Below are 23,232 nucleotides of genomic sequence, written 5' to 3' on the forward strand. Positions count from 1 at the left end.
TTTTTTTCTAAGTGTAACTTTCGGATTTTATTTTGACGAGCCGTACATGTACACCGGATATCCGGTAAAGTGCTCATCCGTCTTTGGTTCCAATACAAGACTTCTTGATTCTCATATACCTTTACTATGCTACAGTAAAACTGTGATAGATATTCGCTTTTTTTAACCCAACGTCAAATATGTTCACGAGTTGGACCACACTAGTGAAATATTTATTCTTTCAACTCTGGATTTAAACACGGAAACTGCTCCTAGCCAATGACTCCTAGCTAGTTGATGTTAGCATTTAGCCGCTCTGACTGTAAACAATGCAATGAGGACGGACGAAGGTTCCGGTTGACACGGAAACTAATAGTGAGGAGCACGAAGTCAAATAAGTGTTTGCTGCAGTTTCATTTGGGTAGGTTTTGCTTGTAGCTGGTCCTTACTGTACCTGATGTTATTGTGCAGAAGTCAGTGTTTGCCTTGCTTAAGGTCTGCAGTGAGGCACGCCTGTAGACTGAAACGCAGCTAGATATTTTCTCATTGACGTTTCTTCGCAGATGCTCATACCTGCCCTCCATGGAATCCCTCAACACGTTTGAATCTGAGATGGAGGCTGATGGACAGGGGAACTACTCTCTGTTTCCTGCTCTGGACAGCATTGCAACTCTGTCTGGCACCACTGAAACTCTGGAGAGGTGATTCAAAATAATCAGATTTATAATACGTCATTTTAAAATGTTACTGTCTACTGTAACTTCATTTATTTTGGATTAAGAAATATAATGCTAGTATTGACATAGATTATAGAATTTCAAGTGTTTTGAATACTCAAGCAGAGTAGAAACCCTCTATATACGAAACCAGTCTATTTACCACCATGTTCAGTTAGGGTACAGCTAAGAGCAGAAGAATCCTCAGATCACTGACAAATTCAAGGAAAGAGAAAATGTGTCTTAGTAAGGTCTTAATTCATCATATACTGCCAGAACAGCTTCAGTGTGTCATGTTTCTAAAATATATTTCATCCTTTAGTGTTTGTCCATACACCATAGTTGATGTGATTCACATAATAATAATCATAATACTCAGTGACCCCATGAGTCCTATGAGCGGAGGCACCGTCAGCATAGAAATGTACTATTATGGGAATTTATTGAAATGCTTCTAAGAAGTCATCACTTCCCAGCACTGTAAGGTTAAAGGGCAATAGACTTTTCCTTTTGTCATTCCTCTGCATAAGCAATATGAACATGTATCCAGATAAAGTGGGTGTGCTTGCAGGAAATTATGCCAAAGTTTTAAAGTACAAATAAATCAAGGAGATAACTTACACCAGAGGACACTGATGTTTTATTTCCTGTTTGCAGTGAACCACCCAGCGAAATAGCAGAGAAACCGAACCTGACGTGGCTCGATGCTGCGCAGGTATGGGCCATATATTTGTAACATTTCAGTAACATTCACAGCAGTGAGGGTCTTTTGCGTTTGGTTTTGTAGCAAGTTTTTTTTTTTCTTCTTTCTTTCTCTTACATAGATTGTTTTGGAGGAAGCGGGAGGTCCCATGCACATAAAGGAAATTAAACAGAGAATCATCGACAGGGGACTTGTTCAATCCAAGTACAGTGTTCTCTTCACTTTAACTGTCTAGGTTATTAGAGCATATCAGAAAGTCAAGTTTCATAAGTTTTCATGAGCTTTAGTTGGACAGCATCAGAACAAATTCATGAAAACCAAGAGTGTGCAAGATTGCTGTCTTTCAGTGGGTACAACGGAGGAGGGAGATATGGTTTTCTGTAATTCACTATGATCCTTTAGACTTTGCTCATCTTGTTGTTCTCTCCTTGGCAGTGCAAAATCAAGCTTGGAAGCTGTCATGTACCGCGAGGTAAGGGAAATGTTTGAGACTCAGCCTCACAGCAGCCTCTGCTGTTGAGTGCAGTAAATTACACCATCACCTGTTGAGTGGATTTGGTGCAAACGCCATTTGCATTTCTGTCAGCATCCTTTGTTTTCCCATCCCGCTTCTTTGACTTTTATTTGTTTTGCATCATTTTTTTAACGAGGCAGACATTTCTGGGCTGTAATCGGAACAGACAGTTCTCTGTGCGCTCTGATGTGCGGGCCTTTAAACTGTGATCTTATAATGATTGAATTCATCTAAATTGACCCCCAGCTTGTGTGAATCAAACCCAGCCTTTCCTGCCCCGTGCATTTGGCCTCAGTCTCGCATTATGTTTCAGACACAAAAAGGCAGCAGGAGATTCAAGAGGATTGAAAACAGAAACGGAGTCTTTGCTCTGCTGGTGAGTCATCTGAGATACTAATGGCACTGTTATACCAAACCTAAATATATTATAAGGTGCTGCAAATTTGCATTGCTTTGTATGCCCTGCTGTTGGTTATGGATAAATATGGAAGCCTTTCTTTTCACAAAAGAGCCGGACCCAGAAGTGTAGAGGGATACACAAAACTGTTCTAAGTAATTGAAAAAAATCATATATACAGAATTAAAAGTTCACATTATTACAACTAGCATTTTTGCATTAAGCCTGTGTCTGAGTGAAATAAGCTGAGACAGGGAGTTCAGTTCTGTTTTAATTTCTTGTGCATCTTTTGTTTGGTTGAACTTTTGTTATTTGTCAAAAAGCACTTTTAGTGGAAGCTGCATCTGTGTTTTGTTTTGTTTTTTGTGTACATTTCATCATTCTGAGGAAAGCACAAGCATTAGGCTCAGTGTTGGCTCTGTGTTTCCACAAGCCCCGCTGGTTCAGAAACTTTTTCTCGTTAACGACAAAAACAAGACGAACATCTTTTACTTGCTAGCAATGGAGGCCCCAGCCGGTGTCTCAGAAAGCACTCTGAATCCTACCACAATGACCCCAACGACGGCCTCCGCTTGCTGCCTTTTATTGGGAAAACAGTTCACACAATACACATCACAGCGAAGCAACGTCCACCATAAAACCCCCCAAATGGTTCTAAGACAAGGCACTATGTGTGTGTATGTGTAAACATCTGTATGCATGTGAGATGTGTGTGTGTGTGTGTGTGTGTGTGTGTGTTGATGAGTGTGTGTGTGTGTGTCTACTGTGTTCTAACAACATCCTGGTCATAAAATAACTCCCCCACACCCAATGTATGGTTCACCATGCATAACACAGTGAAGCCATACAAAGGGCAGGAAGCTTACCAAACATCAAACAATCTTCACAAGGGATGTGTAAAAATTCTCCCCAGCACAAAGTGGCTGGAGAGGTGGTCAGGGACAAAAGAATGTCTTGACCCTATAGATTGAACTAAGATCTTACAAATTTAAGAAGCATAATGACAAACATTCAACAATTAGACTTAACACTCAGGAACTCGTGCTACAAATGAACAATCCTCTGTCTTTGTCTCCCCTACATCTCTGACCCCTTGCAGACTGATGAGGAGCGGCAACAGGCCCTGCAGGCTTTCACCGCCCAGTCTTTCCTCAGCTCGCCGCAGCAGAATACCATCTCTGGTTCTGGGTCAGGAGTCTCAGCACCCACCTTCCCATCTCCCACTACCTCCTCTGAGCATAAGGCCAAGGGGAAGAGGGGTCCACGAAAGAACCAGAATGAAAAGTATAGGCTCAAGTACCTCCGGCTGCGCAAAGCTGCTCGTGCCATGATATTTGTAAGTAAATGATGTTTCCATAAAAATAAACAGTCTTACATCATGCATATAAACTCACCAGCCACTTTAGTAGGTACACCTGATTACCTAATAATGCAAATCAGCCAATCACATGGCAACAACTGAGTGCATTTAGGCATTTAGATATGATCGAGACAACCATTTTTAATTGAATCTGATTTAGTTGTTGGTGTTGGAGTCTTTTAGAAACTGCTGAGTTTTACAAAGAATGGCGCAAAAAAGTAAAATGTCCAATGAGCAGCAGTTCTCAACATGAAAGTGCTTTGTTGAGGTCAGAGGAGAATGAGCAAACTGCTTCAAGCAGAAAGGAAGGCACTAACTCAGTTAGAACAAAAAAAAGAAATCTGCATTCCTTGTTACAACCAAGGTCTCCAGAAGAGCATTCCTCTACTGTGAATAAGAAAAACAAATTGGCACTACAGTTTGGAAAAACATTGCGTAGTCTGATGAGTCTTGATGTCTTTCTATGGATGGTACGGTCAGAATTTCACATAAACGACATGAAATCATGGATCCATCCTGCCTTGTCTCAACAGTTCAGGCTTCTGGTGGTTTAAGAGGTGTGCGGTATGTGGGATGAGGGCTTTTTTCTGGCACACTTTTGGGCGCTCGTGATCAGTGTGTCCATCTTCTGATGGCTTCTTCCAGCAATATGGTGTTTCATGTCAAAAAAAAGCATAGATTGTCTCAAACTGGTTTCTTGAACATGACGGTGAGTCATGAGACGATGACCTTCTCAGTCACCTCAGTCCTCAGTGTGGTAGAACAGGATATTCACGTCATGGATAACTGTGTAATGCTGTCTTGTCAATATGAACCAAAATCTCTAATGTTTCCTGTACCTTGTTGATTCTGTTATGGAGAATTAATGCTGCTCTGAAAGATAAAGGGGGTCCAAATTTATTAGATACCCCAAAAGTGTCTAAGTGTAGACTAGGACATGAAAAGTATGTTATCCAATCTGACCACACCGAGGTGTAATTTTGCCAACAGGAAAATGCAGCTCTCTGTGATGAAGTTGCTCACATAGAAGAAAAGTTTCTGAGAGCAAAGGAGGAGCGGAGGTGAGTACAGGTGACTGCTGTGTGACATGCGGAATGATGTGCTTTTGCTCTAATGGCACATGGTATTCATTCATTTTTTTATTTTCAGGTTCTTACTAAAATCCTTGTTGCAATACCAGTCTCTGTCAGAGGGGGAGCTACTGCCCACACCCAGCTCAAGCGCTCATCTACCTTTACCACCAGTGGCATTATCCTCAGGTCCTTCTGGGGCTTCAGGTCTGTCCACTACTCACAGTGTGTCATCAACAGTGCCAACAGGCGAAGAAGGAGCACTTAAAAAACCCAAAAAGGAAAGGAAGGAGCGGGGGAGGGAGAATGGAAAGGATGAACGTGAGTGTTACGATCAAATATTTATTAAGACAGAAAATGACATCCTTGTGTTGCTGTATACAACTAAATTGTGTTGAAATTGGGCTTTTAGTTCCAAAGAAGATGTCCAAGAAGAGAAAACTCGCAGATGGCTCACGGAAGGTGGTGCAACCCATCCCTCTTGACTCTTCTGGCCGTCCTGTCTTTCCCATAGTACTGGGAGGTTTGACAGTCTACAGTCTGGGCGAGGTCAGTGTCTCAGTGACAGTAAACCTCTGAGCTGAGGTTTTAAAGTTCCAATCTTTAGCATAAAGTGAGCTTTAGAGGACACAGTCAAGCCTCTCAAAATGCTGATGACTGAATCCTTCTTGTCTGCTCTCCAGATCATCACAGACAGAATGCTGTTTCATGACGAGTGTGCCATCTACCCAGTGGGCTTCTGCAGCACGCGCATCTTTGCCAGCATGAAAAACCCCGAGCAGCAGTGCCTCTACACCTGCCAAATCAAGGACGGGGGAACAGGCCCACAGGTCAGTTCTCATCTCACATGCAAGTTTTGATACATGTTTATATAAATTCGGTTTACTTTTAGGTGAACACACGACACTAAGATTAAGATTTGTTACTTTAAACAATTATTTTTTCCAAACACCCTCCATCTCCAGTTTGAGATCGTGCCTGAAGAGGACCCTCAGAATGCGATCGTGGCCTCCTCCGCCCTGACGTGCCATGCCAATCTACTGAAGGCCATCGCGTCTGTGAGGTAGCACAACTTCACCGCCACATTCTGAACAAATGAGCAAACATGACAAAGCTTTTGTCTTCCAGTCACTTAACCTGCTTGTACAACTTGAATTAGTTTTGGTCACCTTCAGTTAAAATAAATCCTTCTGCACATTCTTCTTAGTTCCAAGTCCATGGTGTCGATTGTTCCATCAGGAGCAGACTTCTTTGGCTTCTCTCATCCCACCATCCAGAATCTCATCCAGAGTTGTCCCGGAGCTCGCAAGTGTAGCAAGTAAGTGCATATCTGCTCCCTAACAATGGATTCTCAGCTTGATATATTCAGCTTTTCTAGGTTTAGCTCACTTGCATTATAGACATCTTAAAAATGTCTTTATAGTATTTATGTTTTGTTTTTGTTTTTTAAAATTGTTTATTTAGCTACAGATGGATCCGTTTTGAGGTGTGTCGCCCTGGCGATGGCCAGGTCCCTCACAGCCTATCAGAGGATGATGCCTCAATCAACTTTGAAGCGTTCCAGAGGCACCACGGCTTTGAGAACATCAAGACAGAGCATATCACAGGCACGTACTTTCCATTAAAGTGACAGATGGGTTTACTGTACAGTGAGTCACAGGTTGGTTGGGGGTGGGGGGGTCGTCATTGGTTGGGACACAAATCAAAAACTGTGTCAACAGCTGCTGTCTGAACAAAGCAGATGACTCAGCTGTACTTTGCTCTGCTGGAGTGTGTTTGTTATTCATCACAGATGTTACACCTTGGATTTTAAAGCAGTTTTGTTTGTTTTGCCAGCGCTGACATGATGATTACTCAGCGTGACAATGACGATGACTTCTCTATCTCCATCTTCCCTCAGGACAGACACCACAGTCTCCTAGTTTATCTCATCAGCATCACCTCACCTCCCCCACCATGAAGGCTTCGACCTCATATTTCAGCTCCTGATGCTCTGTGCCGGAGCACCTCTGAAATCAAGGCCATACCTGAGCTTAGTTGTTGTAAATATTCCTTGTAAATTACAAGATGGAGCATATTTTTTTTCCCTCCACCAGGGGGCCTGGGCTTTCTTTCCAATGTGGCTTTTTGTTAGTTAGGCTCTCTTTAAACTTCAATAAAAGTGGGTGTTTTCATGTTGATTCAATTGACTGATTGTGTTTTGCCAAATGGTAAATGGCCTGTGTTTGTAGCGCTTTACTTAGTCCCTAAGGACCCCAAAGCGCTTTACACTACATTCAGTCATCCACCCATTCACACACTGGTGATGGTAAACTACATTGTAGCCACAGCTGCCCTGGGGCGCACTGACAGAGGCGAGGCTGCCGAACACTGGCGCCACCAGGCCCTCTGACCACCACCAGTAGGCAACGGGTGAAGTGTCTTGCCCAAGGGCACAATGACCGAGACTGTCCGAGCCGGGGCTCGAACCGGCAACCTTCCTACAAGACGAACTGCCAACTCTTGAGCCCCCAAATAAAAAAGTAACATTTTATAATTAGGCACACTACAACATGAGTCACAAGTCCACAGTAATTAAATAGAATTTCAAAGTATTTTATTTGATCTTACAATGTCATTATATTTACAAAGTGTAAAGTTAGGTAAGGTGGGAACAAGTCAGGTTTTTACATAAGTAAATTTAAGTAATAAAAGTAATTTTTGGTAATACATGAGTAATTTTAAGTACTGCATAACTTCAGGTGTTTTACAGGAACAGCAACACAAATTATACAGTAAATATTGAAGTACTGCATAAGTAGTTTAATTAGTGTGTAATTTCTTGGTAGGTTTGCAATAATTCACCGTCTTACGTTGTAAACACACTGTACTTTTTGTGGTGCAGGTTATATCATGGACCTAAATTCCAGATATTTTACAGGAAAGGACACTGTGTTTTTTTCCTTTTCAAAGTTATGTTTGAAATGTCATTGTGAAGGGAAAAATGAGAGTTGGCTCCAACATTACAAGGTTTCATAGAACTGCAAATTTTGAAGACATTTATTTTTTCTTGTAAGTTGGTAAGAGAGAACACTTTATTATATCGTTACTATTGGTAAAATAAAAGGACAGATGAATACATCATACACATCAGCATAATGATTATTAGATAAAGATGTTTTTTTTCCGTGATGTAGCCTGCATCCTGAAAAATACAGAATATTTACATGAGACCTGTTTTTCTGTAAAATTACCATGAAAATGCACAATACTGAAAATTACTCACAATGTAATTATTTTTTGTTTTCTCTTCTTTTTTTTTTCAGAACCCCCCTTTATAGGTAGTGTGCATACCTTTATTTATGTGTTACTTTATGACTTTATTTATTTGTAGGTAAATATACTTTGTTGTAATTGAAAAATACACTGAAATTTTCTTTTAATACAGTGAAATTATACCTTTAATCACCAGCGTTATCCCCTCAAAAAAGAATTGAGTGTGTGCTGGTGACATATAATAATATATTGAAGCAACAAGTAAATAACCATTAAAGTGAAAGGTTCACATTATTAGAGAAAATCAAGAAAAGCTTTGAACTTGGTGCTTTTCAATGTGATCATCAGTGCTTTCGGGACTGACAGGTCTGCCATAATAATGTGAAATCCATGCAGACTTTGGCCACATTGAATTAACTTTTTTATATATTGTCTGTGGTTATCACTAAAACCTGTCACCTTTATAGTCTGTTCTGTCAGCCGCAATACAAATGTATAAAATAGAATTGGCACCAAATCACGACTAAGTATTTACTGATTTTGTTTACTGTGCAACACAAGTTACCATAGTGATCAAGCCAAAATATAAGAGCCTGTTTTGTGACATTGAAAAATCTGACTTGCAGCTCAGGTCAAGTTAATCTTCCTTCAAAGTACACCTCTTGGCTTTCTACTGTATGTGAAAAATAGCTGTGCTTTATTTTGAAGCCTGAGCTCCAGCAGTTGTTTCAGTTTTATTGCTATAACGTTACTTACTAATTGCAAGTTGCACAGAAAACCATGTGAAAATACAGGGAGTGCAGAATTATTAGGCAAATGAGTATTTTGTCCACATCATCCTCTTCATGCATGTTGTCTTACTCCAAGCTGTATAGGCTCGAAAGCCTACTACCAATTAAGCATATTAGGTGATGTGCATCTCTGTAATGAGAAGGGGTGTGGTCTAATGACATCAACACCCTATATCAGGTGTGCATAATTATTAGGCAACGTCCTTTCCTTTGGCAAAATGGGTCAAAAGAAGGACTTGACAGGCTCAGAAAAGTCAAAAATAGTGAGATATCTTGCAGAGGGATGCAGCAGTCTCAAAATTGCAAAGCTTCTGAAGCGTGATCATCGAACAATCAAGCGTTTCATTCAAAATAGTCAACAGGGTCGCAAGAAGCGTGTGGAAAAACCAAGGCGCAAAATAACTGCCCATGAACTGAGAAAAGTCAAGCGTGCAGCTGCCAAGATGCCACTTGCCACCAGTTTGGCCATATTTCAGAGCTGCAACATCACTGGAGTGCCCAAAAGCACAAGGTGTGCAATACTCAGAGACATGGCCAAGGTAAGAAAGGCTGAAAGACGACCACCACTGAACAAGACACACAAGCTGAAACGTCAAGACTGGGCCAAGAAATATCTCAAGACTGGTTTTTCTAAGGTTTTATGGACTGATGAAATGAGAGTGAGTCTTGATGGGCCAGATGGATGGGCCCGTGGCTGGATTGGTAAAGGGCAGAGAGCTCCAGTCCGACTCAGACGCCAGCAAGGTGGAGGTGGAGTACTGGTTTGGGCTGGTATCATCAAAGATGAGCTTGTGGGGCCTTTTCGGGTTGAGGATGGAGTCAAGCTCAACTCCCAGTCCTACTGCCAGTTTCTGGAAGACACCTTCTTCAAGCAGTGGTACAGGAAGAAGTCTGCATCCTTCAAGAAAAACATGATTTCCATGCAGGACAATGCTCCATCACACGCGTCCAAGTACTCCACAGCGTGGCTGGCAAGAAAGGGTATAAAAGAAGAAAAACTAATGACATGGCCTCCTTGTTCACCTGATCTGAACCCCATTGAGAACCTGTGGTCCATCATCAAATGTGAGATTTACAAGGAGGGAAAACAGTACACCTCTCTGAACAGTGTCTGGGAGGCTGTGGTTGCTGCTGCACGCAATGTTGATGGTGAACAGATCAAAACACTGACAGAATCCATGGATGGCAGGCTTTTGAGTGTCCTTGCAAAGAAAGGTGGCTATATTGGTCGCTGATTTGTTTTTGTTTTGTTTTTGAATGTGGAGATGTTATATTGGTTTCACTGGTAAAAATAAATAATTGAAATGGGTATATATTTGTTTTTTGTTAAGTTGCCTAATAATTATGCACAGTAATAGTCACCTGCACACACAGATATCCCCCTAAAATAGCTAAAACTAAAAACAAACTAAAAACTACTTCCAAAAACATTCAGCTTTGATATTAATGAGTTTTTTGGGTTCATTGAGAACATGGTTGTTGTTCAATAATAACATTATTCCTCAAAAATACAACTTGCCTGATAATTCTGCACTCCCTGTAGTTGCTATGCTTTTCCATGTATGGGATACATATTTCCCAGATATTTAACTGGTACATTACAGTTAAGTTTTTTTGTCCAGTTTATGCTCGCATTTAGCAAAACATGTTTCTGTATTTTGTTCTTGTTTTCAGGAGAAGTGTTGGATTTGAACGCAACACATCAGACATTTATTTGTGCAGACTTTTAGTCAAAATGACTTGTCTTGTAAATTTCAATTCACAGTGTGTTAAAATAAACATTTGCCATCCTTTTCTACATTCACATAGTGCAGTAATTATCTGCAAATTATACATTAAAAAAAAGCAATTATCCAGAAAACCTTGAAGTAGATATAATCCTTTCGTTCCTAGATGCACACATACTTTATTTTCTTCCTGGGGACATCTGAATTGGACTCCAAGCTAGCCAAAACAAATCTGTTACATAGCAGTGTTAGTCTAATAACATTACTTTACATTCCAGTGGGATGAGACACTTAATGATGGGACACTTACCGTAAGTGAATAAATGAATGTGACTGTCTGGCTGTGACAGCGGTAAAAAGGAAGCTAAATGCAGTCAAGGTACATATATTATCCAGATAGCACTAACTGAGACTATTGCTTAGGGATTCAGAGTCCACCCTGTGACATTTATTTATTACTAGCACAAATGCACAGAGATTTCCAGGCTCTGAAGTGTTTTGCAATGTGTTTCTCATTCAAATGGCTAAACTTGCAATTAGTGGAAATGCTAACTCACACCTATATCGCTGCCAGTCCTACCTCAAAGACCTTTTTGGAGCACGTGACAGAGGCTGCCTGAACATACTGAATACTTAAGTGGTAGCAGTTTCTTTGGTGCCCATCCTTTCCGATGATGGGCATCATAAACCTCGGATTTGGGACACAGAGTCAGTCTATAGGCTACATCCTACTCATCTTGGGGATGGATCGTGAAAAAAAAAATACAGTGTGAGACTAAAACTTTTTAATGTTTTTGAAAGAGTGCCATACTAAGATCACAAGAACAAGTCAACACATCAAACAGTAACCAAAAGCAGAGTTCAGAGGAAAATGGAAAATCCCTGTTTAGCTTTTTGTCAAAGAAAAAATTTCCTTAGATGTTAAAGTCATGCCAGAGACATACCGTGTCCTGGCAGCATATCAGGCCACAACCATGAGAAATGCTTTAATGACCCACTGAATGCTTGAGCAGGAGCTTCTTAAAAGTAATCAAGTCAAACTGTGTGTCGTACTTGTAGTAAATAGCGCACACCTTCTTCCCCACACTTTTCAAGTGTAGAGTTGGTTTCACATGCAGACACATCTAGATCATGGTGTTGTATTTTAGTGATTTCAGTTATTATTTTACCTGGCCAGTATAAGACAATATGCATGCTTATTGAAAGTGCAATAGAGTGCAAAATTGTGTTTGCTATCATCTGTAAAGCCAGGATGTTAGTCTCTAATGCATAAACACAGTGTGCTCTTATTTGGAGGTGAGGCAAAATATGCATACACTGCAAAATGGAAAAGTCTGCTCATCCCTCTTCCAGTTGTATTTTACTTAAAAAGCATGTCTACATTTTAGACTTTGTACTTTTAAATATTAAAATGTATGAGATGATGATTATGAGGCGTCTTATTAGTCGAATTACTCATGATGCAGATGAAGATTTTCTCACACTTTTGTGCCGTTAAATGCTGTAAAGTCAGGAATACTTGAAGACCAGACTCTACAGCTCAACGTGAAATCAGTGTTGCTCTATGGTACAGAATATTGGAAGATGACAAAAGCTGCCACCAATAAGATGCAGAACTTCATCAACAGCTGCCCAAGCAAAATTTTGGAGACCTTTTGGCCAAAGATCTGTAATCACGACCTGTGGGGGAAAAGCAAAGCAAGTACCTATACAGATAGAAGATGCATTAGACATACACTGAGGAAACCGGGCAACAAGATCACCAGACAAGCCCTGACATGGAGCCCACAAGTGAGGAGAAGAAAAAGAGGTAGGCTAAAGAAAACATGGTGAAGGGACCTCTGAAAAGATATCGAACAGGATACTTGGCACCAGATTGAGAAAATTGCTCCAGGCTGAGTGTGGGACAGGCAGTATTTGAACAGGAAGTAAAACTTCAAATTGATTTCAGTTTTTCAGACAGTGCTGTGGATGTTTAGACCAACCCTATGGCGACACTGAAAGTGCAATGTATGTTTAGTGTGTGTGCAGAGCAGGTGAGCAAAGCAGAATGCATCTTACTGAGCTACAGACAAACAAACATGCTTAACTTGTCTTTTGGCCCCACCGCAGCATCATGAAACTTTTAGTTTTCATTTATTTAGCATCTACAAACTACATTACTAAGAAATCGCAAGCTGCAACTGGTAAAAATGTAAGTGTTCAATGTTTGTGAACACATCATGGAAGGAGAGGCTGGAGCCAGCTACTATAGGTCCAGAGACAGGGTCCACCCTGGAGTGGTCACCAGTCTGTTTTAGGATTAACACAAAGAGACAAACCAATACACGAACTGCGATCAAGTAAAATTACCAAATCAATGCGATACAAATTTTTACCCAAATGCAATTGATTGATTCAAAACTTTACAATCACTGCCTGAATGCCCTCACAGCAGTTACATAATAGAAGCTCTAAAGCAAAAGTGAGGTATCACCATACCTGCTGCTGTCAGGTCCACTTAGTTTGACTTCTGTTTCCAATCAGTAGAGATGTCAACAACGTGCTGTACTTACCGTTTGTCACAGTGAATGGTGAGATTTGCTTCATTTGTTTCATTAATCCTGACAAGGAGACGGTAACCTGTGCAGCCTCAGGGCCATATCCTCACAGCACAGCTCTCTCTGGAGACTTCTACAACACCATGTGGTCTCCATAGTGAACAAAATGAAAGAAATTATATTTGACCCTAAAGGTATATGGATACATGACCCAGTGGTGTTTAAGGCTGTACAACAGAGCAGGTTAGCTCATATAGGTATTTGGGCATCTATATAGATACATGTTTTAAATGGGAAGTTTATGTTGATTGTTATGTTAGAAATTAACAAACAGACTTCATTTTCAATGCAGCACTGAAAGGTTTGCTATTTGGGATGGCAGTCCGGCTTGACTCACTTGCAGTAAAAACAAAATCTAACATCTTTCCTAAATTATAGGAAAGAGTATCAGTCTCTCCAGTCAAAATATGAAACAAATGTGATTCATCACATTTATAAAATTGCCAGTGATCCATCCCATATATTTTTCCAGAGTATGAGCTACTATTCTCAGGGAAATACAGGAAGGTAATGACCAGGGGTCTCAAACTTAAATGAGCTGTGGGCCACTGCTGGCACTGTCATCTCATTGGAGGGCCTCTTTAGTGTTTAAGTAGTACAAAAAACAAACAAACAAGAAAACACCCTCAAATATTTCCGAAAATGAAGTGTTTTGTTTTTTTAAATTTCAATTTACCCTGGGGCAGACCCAGGACACGCTGGAGAGATTATATCTCTCGGCTGGCCTGAGAACACCTTGGTGTTCCCCTGAATAAGCTGGAAGAGGTGGCTGGGGAGAGGGAGGTCTGGGCTTCTCTGCTTAGGCTGCTGCCCCCGCAACCCGGCCCCGGATAAAGCGGAAGAAGATGGATAAATTTCAATTATTGTGTAACAAGACAAAACTGCAAATGTGAACGCAGTTTTTTTTTTCTCACTGAACTGAAGCGTTTCATTGAACTACCAAATAAACAAGTTGTTACTCTCTTTCTGGCTGCTATGATTTTGTTCATATTTGACAAAATAAAAATGCAGACATAAGTGTACACATTAGTTTTTGACTGCTAGTGAAAATTGTTTTCACAAACAACTCTCTCACTGAATTAACACAGCCAATCCCTCAACATGCTTGTACTCTCTGCTCATATTAAATCATTTTTTGCTTTTTAAAGAACTTAATTTAACACTGCACTCAACAACAAACAAATCCTCCCTAACAGAAAAAGTAACTTCAAGGGCCAAATCGCAATCTATTTCCTCACGTCAATATACGGGCTGCAAGTAGGGGTGACGTGGGCCGCTAGTGGCCCCCGGACCACGAGTTTGAGACCCCTGGTTTAGAGGAAGCAGCTCCAAAACTAACTGCTATAAACTCTCATTCCCTCTCATTTCTTACATATACAAATAAGGATTTAGTGCCACATCAACATGTACTTTAATGTATCAAACAAATGTGTATTAACCAATTAATTAACTTTTTTATTTTTCTGACTGAACAGCTTTTCCAGGTTTTCATCAAAGACTTAGAAAACTTGTCCTGTAGTTTTTTAGTTAAATCTGGAACTATTGCTGAACTATAAACTATAACTCAGTAAAACATCTCTGCCTAAGTAAGCCATTATTTGTCAGTGAAGGCTGATATTAGATGATATTATAAATGGTTAAGCTGGGGAACATTAAAGCAGACTTTTTCTCTAAATCTCATGATGCATTTTTTTCCAGTAATGTTAAAGAGCAAAACAAAATACAAGAAAATGAGGTCACTACTTTACATCAATAGACTAAATTTTTAGGGAATAATTATTCAGACAATGAAATGGTCATAATCTGGGGGAAGATTCGTCTTTTGCTGTCTCTGATCTGTTTCTCAAGATTTTTTCTTCAGTTTCTGTCTCCTGAATTTGTCCCTGTCAGGTTACAGCTGAATTATTATAAAATTATACACTTTAAATTAAAATTTTATTTTATTCAGTGATGATGACAGAATTGACCGGGATGAAATCACTTTTCCATCCTTCCTGATTCATGTAAATTATGGCCTAATCAGCTGTTCTGAAACAGGAAACGATGCTTTATTCGTTAATGTAAAACTCAAACATGACATAAGGATTCAGTGGGAAAGCATAAATGATAACAAAAAGAGTGCAATGTTTATTTTTGATTTTATAACGATTGATACATTTTCATTAATGCTTGTAACAAAAATAAACAACAAAAAACCACAGTAGTCAGGAAAATTTGACTGAATCCCCTAAAAATCATCACAGTGATTGCTGCTCTGCAAGGACGGCACAGAACATTAGTTAAGAACTTCACAAACAAAGAAAAAAAAAATACAAATACAGCAATGAGAACATGATTCTTCACCCCCCCCCCCCCAAAAAAAAAAAAAAAATTAAAAAAATCCCACGCAAATTAAAATTGTTTGTGCAGTTTTATTTTGAGTGACTCATTTTCTCAAATTCCAACAAAGGTAAACACAGAAGCCTGATCGCACATTAACACCAGAGCTCTAAGAAAAACAAAACTATAAAGCACTTTTTTTTTTTTAGAAACCCAATCACTCTAACATGTCTGCCACACCACCGTCAGATACCATCAGTTATTACACCACTACAGCGAGTGATCACGAAACCAAACAAGCTGCTAGATAAGGTTTTGCAAACATCCTCCTCAGATACACAGAACGGTGTGTTGCTGTGAGGTGAATCCTTATGAATGCCACAGTAATTAACATCTATAGACTAAAACAACAGCATGAAAAATGAAAGCAGATGCAACATTAATTATCCAACAGCTTACCAGCCAGGTGCTTATTTACCAAAGGAGTTTACCTGTTTGGCTTCAGCAAAGACAAATGAACACACTGCGTTCTGTTGGCATGTTATTTAAAACTGAATGTCAGTAATAACCAAGATAGCTGATGGCTGAAGGTTATAGGCAGGAGAATAGGAAAGCTGTTGGTTGGGGCATAAAGTAATGGAAGAACTGTGAAATGTCCACGTCCGGTACATGATGAGGCCACCATTAATGTCCAACCATTGCAAACTGCTTTAAAGATCTGTGTCAGTACATAAAACTGAAATTACCACAATGTAAAACTTCAGCAGCAGCTGTACGTCTCACAGTTGGGCTTTTTTCTTAATCCGAACAGTGACATACACTGTAGAACTTGTATTTGGTTTTTAATTCAAGTTTCGTAGGCTTGCATATCACATTCCAGCTCCACTGTTAAGTGATGCAGTTGTCAAATTGAAGAACAACCTTGTTGGAGCAGCTTTGAAATGGTGTCTAATAACAAGGCTGTGAAATATACAGCTCATTGGCTCATTTGGAAATGAAGAGAGTGATCACTGATTATTGCTCAATGTTTCCTTAGTTTGACAATGAAAGTAAAATTCAGTTTCAAACCATTCTGTTGCTGATACATTGTACTGTACTGTGAAACCTATAAAGGGATTTCTTTTATTAGTTCTATATGTGTCTGATCAATGAAATACAACTATTTTTAAAGTAAAAGGTCATATTCAAAGTAATAAAGAAGTGGTATGGAGATTTTTATTATTTTATTCATCAAATTTCATGAAGACAAAGTGTTTTCACCAAATGGAATTACAAAATGAACAGACAAGCTGCTCTGAGCCTATTACAAACCCTGGAGAGGTCGCCAATCAACACCGTGCCCAGTTATCCCAACTGACCGTACAGACAAATGCCTTGTCACAGTTTCAGGGTTAGTAGCTTTTCCAAACGCCTCCTTTCCATGAAGAGTGATTGATGATGAAAGGAGGTGCTGGTAAAATCCAACTGGCGCTGTAGACGGGACAGGCTTTAAACTCACAGGGCCAGTCTCTCCAAGCGTATCGAACACCAGCGACTTCAGACGACTGACACACAGCAGCTGACACCTGGATGGTGGTCAGATCCCACCCCAATATAGGAGTTTGAAGCCAAAGGGACTTAGGCCCACATGGAGCCCAAATATCCGAGCAACAGACCTTGATTAAAAAGACAAGAGAACAACAAGTGACTTTGACTTAGAAGTCATCACAGCAAGTATTGACTACAGCTAAATATTCTTTAAGTGCATGATTATAAGAGTACAACTACAATAGTAAATAATCTAAGAAGTAACTTAACCAGGCTGTGCAGACTATTCTACAATGTTTCTCATTGATATGCACACACAACCTGCACACCAGTAGGGACAGTGTTGGAATGCAGGGTGCAACGGTCCAACGAGTCTACATGTGCTTTGTGGATTTGGAGAAAGCGTCCCTCAGAGGATCCTGTTTGAGAGGGTTCAGGAGTATGGGGTATCTGACCCACTGCTATGAGCTATTCAGTTCAGTGGCTCTTGGACTTCACCCAGTTTGTTGGTTTTGAATTTGTTGGCTTCAAAAGGCGTAAGCTTTATAGGGTGGCAGCCTCCCAATTGGACTGGAACCTTCAAGTCTGAGACCATGGTTCTCACCAAAAAAAGGGATGGTGTTCTCACTCCAGATCAGGTGCTTTGTTGTAATTAAGTTAGGATGAGTTGCTGCCCCAAGTAGAGTAGTCTAAGTATCCTGGGGTCTGGTTAACAATTGAAGGGAGAGGGGAGCTGGAAAATGACAAACAGATTGGTACAGCTTCTGCATTGATGGGTGTACCAATCTGTTGTGGCGAACCAAGAGCCGAGTATAAAAGCAAAGTTTTTGATTTACCAGCTGATCTACATTCCTACACTCACTTATGGCGACAAGCTCCAAGTAATGACTGAAAGAATAAGATCGCAGATACACGTGGCAAAAATAAGTGAAGTGTGGCTGGGCTTAGTTTGAGAGACAGTTCAGTCATTCAGAAAGCACTCAAAGTAAAGCCATGACTCCTCCACATCACATTGAGCCAGTTGAGGTGGTGGCATCTGATTAGAACGCTGCCTGGGCGAGGTGTTATGGATATATTCCACCAGGCAGATATCCTGGGGTAGGCCCAGGATACGCTGGGCATATCCTGGGGTGGGAAGGCAATGGTGTTCCCCCAGATGAGGTGGAGCTGGCGGCTTGAGGCCAACTGTTTAGGTTGTTTTCCCCATGACTTGGCCCCAGATAAGCAGAACAAAATGGATGGACGGATGGATATCTTGCTGTAGGACACTTTTGAAAGGGGTCTAGGGATACAAATGTCAACCCTAAAGTTTTAGGATTTGTGCTAACTCACGCTTACATCCCTGCCACCCTTACCTCAAAGATGTCTTTGGATGATGTGACAGAGACTGCCTGGTCATAGGTAATGTTGACGTACATCTGAGTGGATGCAATTTCTTTGGGGAAAGGTCCGAGGAAGGGCACGTTCTCTTCCTCATAAGCCACAGCCCTAGCACCCAGTGTCAGTCTATAGGCTACATCCTGCTTGTCTCTGGGATGGATCCTGAAACGGAAAAACCACATCAGTATTTTTATAAACAATCCGATTGTCATATAAACTAGAATCCAATATTTGTACTCTCAATACTTTGTATCTGTTTAGAGTTAGCTTTACACTAGCCGTACCACTGAAAAATAATCAACGCCATCATCAAATACACAATTATTTCCCTCATAAGTGATTATGATGACATTAGATAAATTCAGTAATCTGCACTGGATTGTACGTTTCTTAAATGGAGTTTTAAGCATCACTCATCTCTTTCCCACCAATGCAGAACCAATTCTGCCACTGTAAGTGAAAAACAGCCTGCATGTTAATTCCAGTACCTAATCTAGAACTGATACTACCAGGTTAGACACCTACCTTATGGACAAGAGGTAAAATTGGCATGTTCCTCTCATCAGGTAAGGGTCAAGTACCACTTACCAACTCCATCTTCTTTTCCATAAATTGCCACTTTTGGCTCCAAAAATTGCAACATTTACAGCTAGCCTTGACTTTGGTATTTTCACCATCCACAAACAATCAGTGACATCAGAGGGGTATGTTCCTTTTTTTTTTTTCCTAGTCTATTTTCATCCCCAAATGTGACATGTGTGCCTCAGCTTGTAGAGTGGATAGACCAATGGCTATTAATAGTTTTGAGGTTTAATCCCCACCTTCTCCTGTCCACATGTATAAGAGTCCTTCGCCAAGACACCAAAACCCACTTGGCATCTGACGAGAGGAGAGCTCCTTGTGGCTCTTGAATGTTGGGTAGAATGCTAAAAGTATTAGCTAAAAAGAGTTGTACAGTCTGTCCATCTTAAGACAGTACAATGTGACTGACATACCTTTGAGAAAAATTTGCCTATTAAAGGCGGCCTCTGAAATGTTGATGGTTATGTATGAAAATACAGTTTACATTGTTGGGTTAGGTTGCATACTAATAGTCAACTGGATAGAGAACTGCATAACATGTCTGTTAAATAATGAAGAAGTGGAGAAAGCTCATTTCCGCTGCTTGTATCCACAATCTTGTTCTTTCGGTCACTAACGAAAGTCTGTGACCACAGGTGAGGGTGGGGATGTAGCTCGACTGGTAAATCGAGAGCGCTTTTACACTCAGCTCTCTCTTCAACATGACAAATCGGTAGAGTATCTGCATTACTGCAGCACCGTCTGTCAATCTCCCACTCCCCTTTCCCCTCACTCGTGAACAAGACCCTGAGATACTCAAACTTCTCCACTTGGGGCAGGAACTGGTCCCTAACCCATAGTGAGCACTCCACCCTTTTTCGGCTGAGGACCATGGCCTCAGACTTGGAGGCGCTGATTCTCATTTCCACCGCTTCACACTTGGCTATAAACCGTTTCAGTGCGAGCTGGAGGTCACCATCTCATAAAGCCAGCAGAACCACATCATTCATAAAAAGCAGAGACGAGATTCTGAAACTGCCCAAGCAGAAGCCTTCCGCCCCTTGGCCTAGAAATTATATAAAAATTATGAACAGAATCTGTGACAAAAGGTAGCCCTGGCGGAGTCCAACGCCCACTGGGGACCAGTCTGACTTATTGCCGGCTACGCAGACCAAGCTCTTCCAACTGTTGTATAAGGATTGATTTGATTATATGTCCAATTCTTATTAATATCCGACTCTCTTCCACAGTGTCTCTTTTTTCCTGTCCACCTCCCCTTACCCACAATGACTGTGTCCCTTCCTAAGCCTGGTTCTGCCGGTGGTTTCTTCCATTTAAACGGGAGTTTTTGCTTTCCACTGTCGCCAAGAGCTTTGTCATAGCAGTTCATCTGATTGGTGGGGTTTTCTATATATTATTGTCTTTACCTTACAATACAAAGTGCTTTGAGGCAACTGCTTTTGTGATTTTGCGCTATATAAATAAGACTGAATTTAAATAAACTTGTGTGTTTGGAAACAACGGTTTTTCCACAGAGTACTAATGTTTAGCTTGAGAATATGCAAAAAATGTCTAACTTTTATGTAAACTGCCTTTTCTGGATTTTTGGTTGATATTCTGTCTCTCTACACAAAAATGAAGCTACCAAAAAAATTGGAGACTTAATTTCTTTGTAAGTGAACAAACCAAATAATTTTGCATAGGATCCAGTAATTATTTCCCCCACTGTACACACTAGATATAACAAAAATTCTATGCTTTCACTTGTTCTTACGTGCCATACGGCGAAGTTGCATCTGGTAAATCCAAAGCCACAGCCATGAAGGTTTTCTTCATCCTGAGGTTAGGAACAAAACCAAAGTCTGCTGTTTGGTGCCAGCGGATGTTTGGAAAGCCATCATCTTTGGAGGTCTTTATGTAAGTGGACAGCTGCACATGTAGAGGAATCACTCATCACCATTGCAACACAATAAAAAAATGTTATAAATCGGCCTATGTTACACTTCTACTGAAAAGAGAAGCCCTTGTGTTGTTGGATGCTACAGTGCTACAGTAATGGTGCACCTACACCAAAAATGTTTCAAGTTTACTCTTTGTTAGTGTTAAACCAATGCCTAACAGACCTGGACAAACCCAAAGGGGAAGTCAGGAGCTGTTTGCCCCCCTGAGCCCTGATGAAATGCCATCCTCCAGTCATCAATCATAGCCGGGAAGGAACAGTTGTACTTGTCCTGGTTATACTCTGCATTGGCCTCACCTGAAAATGTGATAAACCCCAGAAGTTTATGTGAGCCACTGAATACTCCAAACCTACCTGTGATATAAGGAGTCTTACCTTGGTACCAGAGGGCCCCTTTGATGGTCATATTGAGCAATGGGTGGATCATTGAATTCCACAAAATAGAATTTTTTTTAGGTCTGAGATCACGACATGGAGAAAACATGCACAGTGCAGTTAGTACAGACCATGTTTGATGGGTATTAAACACACAGAAACAACTGCTGTCTTAACTTCAGTCAGACAGCTGGAGAATGTGTTTTTGTGTCCTTACCCGTTTACAACTGGCACTTCTTGACACTGTTTCAGGGCTCTTGAAGATGACCACACTTCGACCGGTGTGCCACCCCAACAGGACTCCACCAGTCCTATGGGGTACTTCAAGGTCTCATACATGTAACGTCCAAAGAGCCAGCACACAGCAGAAAACTCTTCCACCACACCTGGAAACACAGCTGTTCATTAATCAACCAGTATAACGCAAGCTAAGAGCGGTATATATGCATCATGGTTGATATTTATTTGACCTGAGACCATATTCTAATGTCATATGTTGAAACCACAATAAAACCATAGCTTGAATTTAGGGAGAGATGCAAAGTATTATATGAATGTTCAATGATCCAAAACAAAACCTTTAAGTATAAACACATTTTCCAATATCTCAATAAATACTTAAAATGAAAATAAAATCTTATCTTACTGGCAGTGGGCACAGACCAGGGAATCTCTACTTCTATCAGATCCATTAACTCGATGTCACTTGTGTTCAACGCTACCATAAAAGGCCTGACATAAGGATACTTAGCAACAACAGACAGCTCCTCTGTTGCATTGAAAATCTGGTGAAGAGTGAGTAAACAAAATAGATATGCTTCAACAAATGATTAAATACATTTTAAGAAGAAACTGCTTTTTGCCTTATGTTTGATGGCTCTTTTGTAATTGGGCAAAGATGCAGAGGGTTTTGGCATGTCCCAGCTGACACCAGGTATAAGGCAAAACCTGAATGTCAGCACAGAGACAGACAACCTTACCTGAGTCATGTTAAACCACATGTTGCTCTGCCCTCCACACATCCAAATGTCTCCAAACAGCACATCTGTAAGAGTAGCTGAATCGTTCTGAACTTTTGCTGTCACATTATATGGACCACCAGCAGCAACAGGGTCAAGGGTCACTTGCCAAATGCCTTTAAGAAAAAGAAACAAAAAACTTTTAGCTATGTGTAACATTGTAGCATCTATGAAACATGATCAAGACAAATTCAGAGACTGAATCTGAGGCACAACATGCTGTTACTTTTACTAGGTCAGTGACCACAGTTACAGAATACAAGCCCCAAAACAAAAGTGAGGTACCCGCTATATCTGCTGCTGTCAATTTCACTTAGTTTGAATTCAGTACAGATGTCAGGATAAATCCCGTCTTTGACAACAACGTGCTGTACTTACCGTTTGTCACAGTGACCAGTGAGGCTTGCCGTTTAAATAAACCTAACAAGGAGACGGTAACCTGTGCACCCTCAGGGCCATATCCCCACAGCACAGCTCTCTCTGGAGACTTCTGCAGCACCATGTGGTCTCCATAGTAGGAGGCAAAACGCAGCTTCCCATCTACACACACCAACAAATTTGATTGTTTTATTACACTGAAAAAAAAAACAAAACAAGCAAGATTAATGCTGCCTATGTCAGTCCAGGACACTTGCAAAAGATAGTGTTCGTCTCAGCAATTTCACTTCCAACCAGGAAGTGAAATTTAAAGTTTCAAGGAATCATAAAACTTATGCAGATGAATAAAAAAACAACATAAAAAATTGAGTCCGGTTAGATTTACATTAAGTAGGTCAAGGCTTGCTGGAAACTCGAAAACTGCCACAATATGCAGCGTAAAGATAATGCACTCACCACAAGTGTGAAGAGAAGCTAAAAGTGCAAAAGCAACACAAAGTGTAGCAGCCATGATCACAGCAAGAGCCGCCTTGTGGGGAAAAGTCACGCGCTTGTTGGCGAAAGTCCACGTAACAGATACAAACGTCACTTGCGTTTCGGG

General features: G+C 40.6%; 2 protein-coding genes across 6 annotated transcripts in view; one reads left to right on the forward strand and one right to left on the reverse strand.

Annotated features, from left to right (window-relative positions):
- Positions 1-6,919, forward strand: part of tbrg1 (transforming growth factor beta regulator 1) — a 10,626-nt gene extending 3,707 nt beyond the window's left edge. The window contains exons 1-15 of one of the 4 annotated variants that reach the window (XM_005927269.2): positions 55-400; positions 543-680; positions 1,353-1,410; positions 1,520-1,602; positions 1,834-1,870; positions 2,226-2,288; positions 3,409-3,645; positions 4,660-4,730; positions 4,819-5,060; positions 5,152-5,288; positions 5,423-5,569; positions 5,705-5,802; positions 5,947-6,057; positions 6,204-6,346; positions 6,640-6,919. In XM_005927269.2, coding sequence (XP_005927331.1) covers positions 562-680; positions 1,353-1,410; positions 1,520-1,602; positions 1,834-1,870; positions 2,226-2,288; positions 3,409-3,645; positions 4,660-4,730; positions 4,819-5,060; positions 5,152-5,288; positions 5,423-5,569; positions 5,705-5,802; positions 5,947-6,057; positions 6,204-6,346; positions 6,640-6,728 — 1,635 coding nt within the window. In that variant the 5' untranslated portion in view covers positions 55-400; positions 543-561 and the 3' untranslated portion in view covers positions 6,729-6,919. Of the gene's footprint in view, positions 1-54; positions 401-542; positions 681-1,352; positions 1,411-1,519; positions 1,603-1,833; positions 1,871-2,225; positions 2,289-3,408; positions 3,646-4,659; positions 4,731-4,818; positions 5,061-5,151; positions 5,289-5,422; positions 5,570-5,704; positions 5,803-5,946; positions 6,058-6,203; positions 6,347-6,575 lie in introns of those variants that run through there. The other 3 variants (XM_042222538.1, XM_042222536.1, XM_042222537.1) reach the window with 3 other exon arrangements.
- A 9,720-nt stretch (positions 6,920-16,639) lies between these two features.
- On the reverse strand, positions 16,640-23,219 carry siae (sialic acid acetylesterase). 2 transcript variants are annotated; one of them, XM_005927270.3, is made up of 10 exons: positions 23,088-23,219; positions 22,632-22,793; positions 22,215-22,369; positions 21,881-22,019; positions 21,452-21,620; positions 21,235-21,317; positions 21,023-21,156; positions 20,674-20,828; positions 18,314-18,500; positions 16,640-17,086 (listed from the first exon to the last, which is right to left on the reverse strand). In XM_005927270.3, the coding sequence occupies exons 1-10, from the start codon at positions 23,140-23,142 to the stop codon at positions 16,823-16,825; spliced, it is 1,503 nt and encodes a 500-aa protein (XP_005927332.1). In that variant the 5' UTR covers positions 23,143-23,219; the 3' UTR covers positions 16,640-16,822. The 2 variants fall into 2 exon arrangements, with proteins under 2 accessions (XP_005927332.1, XP_014190655.1); XM_014335169.2 differs by having other exon boundaries at positions 22,632-22,828.
- Positions 23,220-23,232: the final 13 nt, after the last annotated feature.

Source organism: Haplochromis burtoni, unplaced genomic scaffold (assembly GCF_018398535.1).
Source record: "Haplochromis burtoni strain Fernald_Lab_line unplaced genomic scaffold, NCSU_Asbu1 Contig_88, whole genome shotgun sequence".
In the NCBI taxonomy this organism is placed as follows: Eukaryota; Metazoa; Chordata; class Actinopteri; order Cichliformes; family Cichlidae; genus Haplochromis; species Haplochromis burtoni.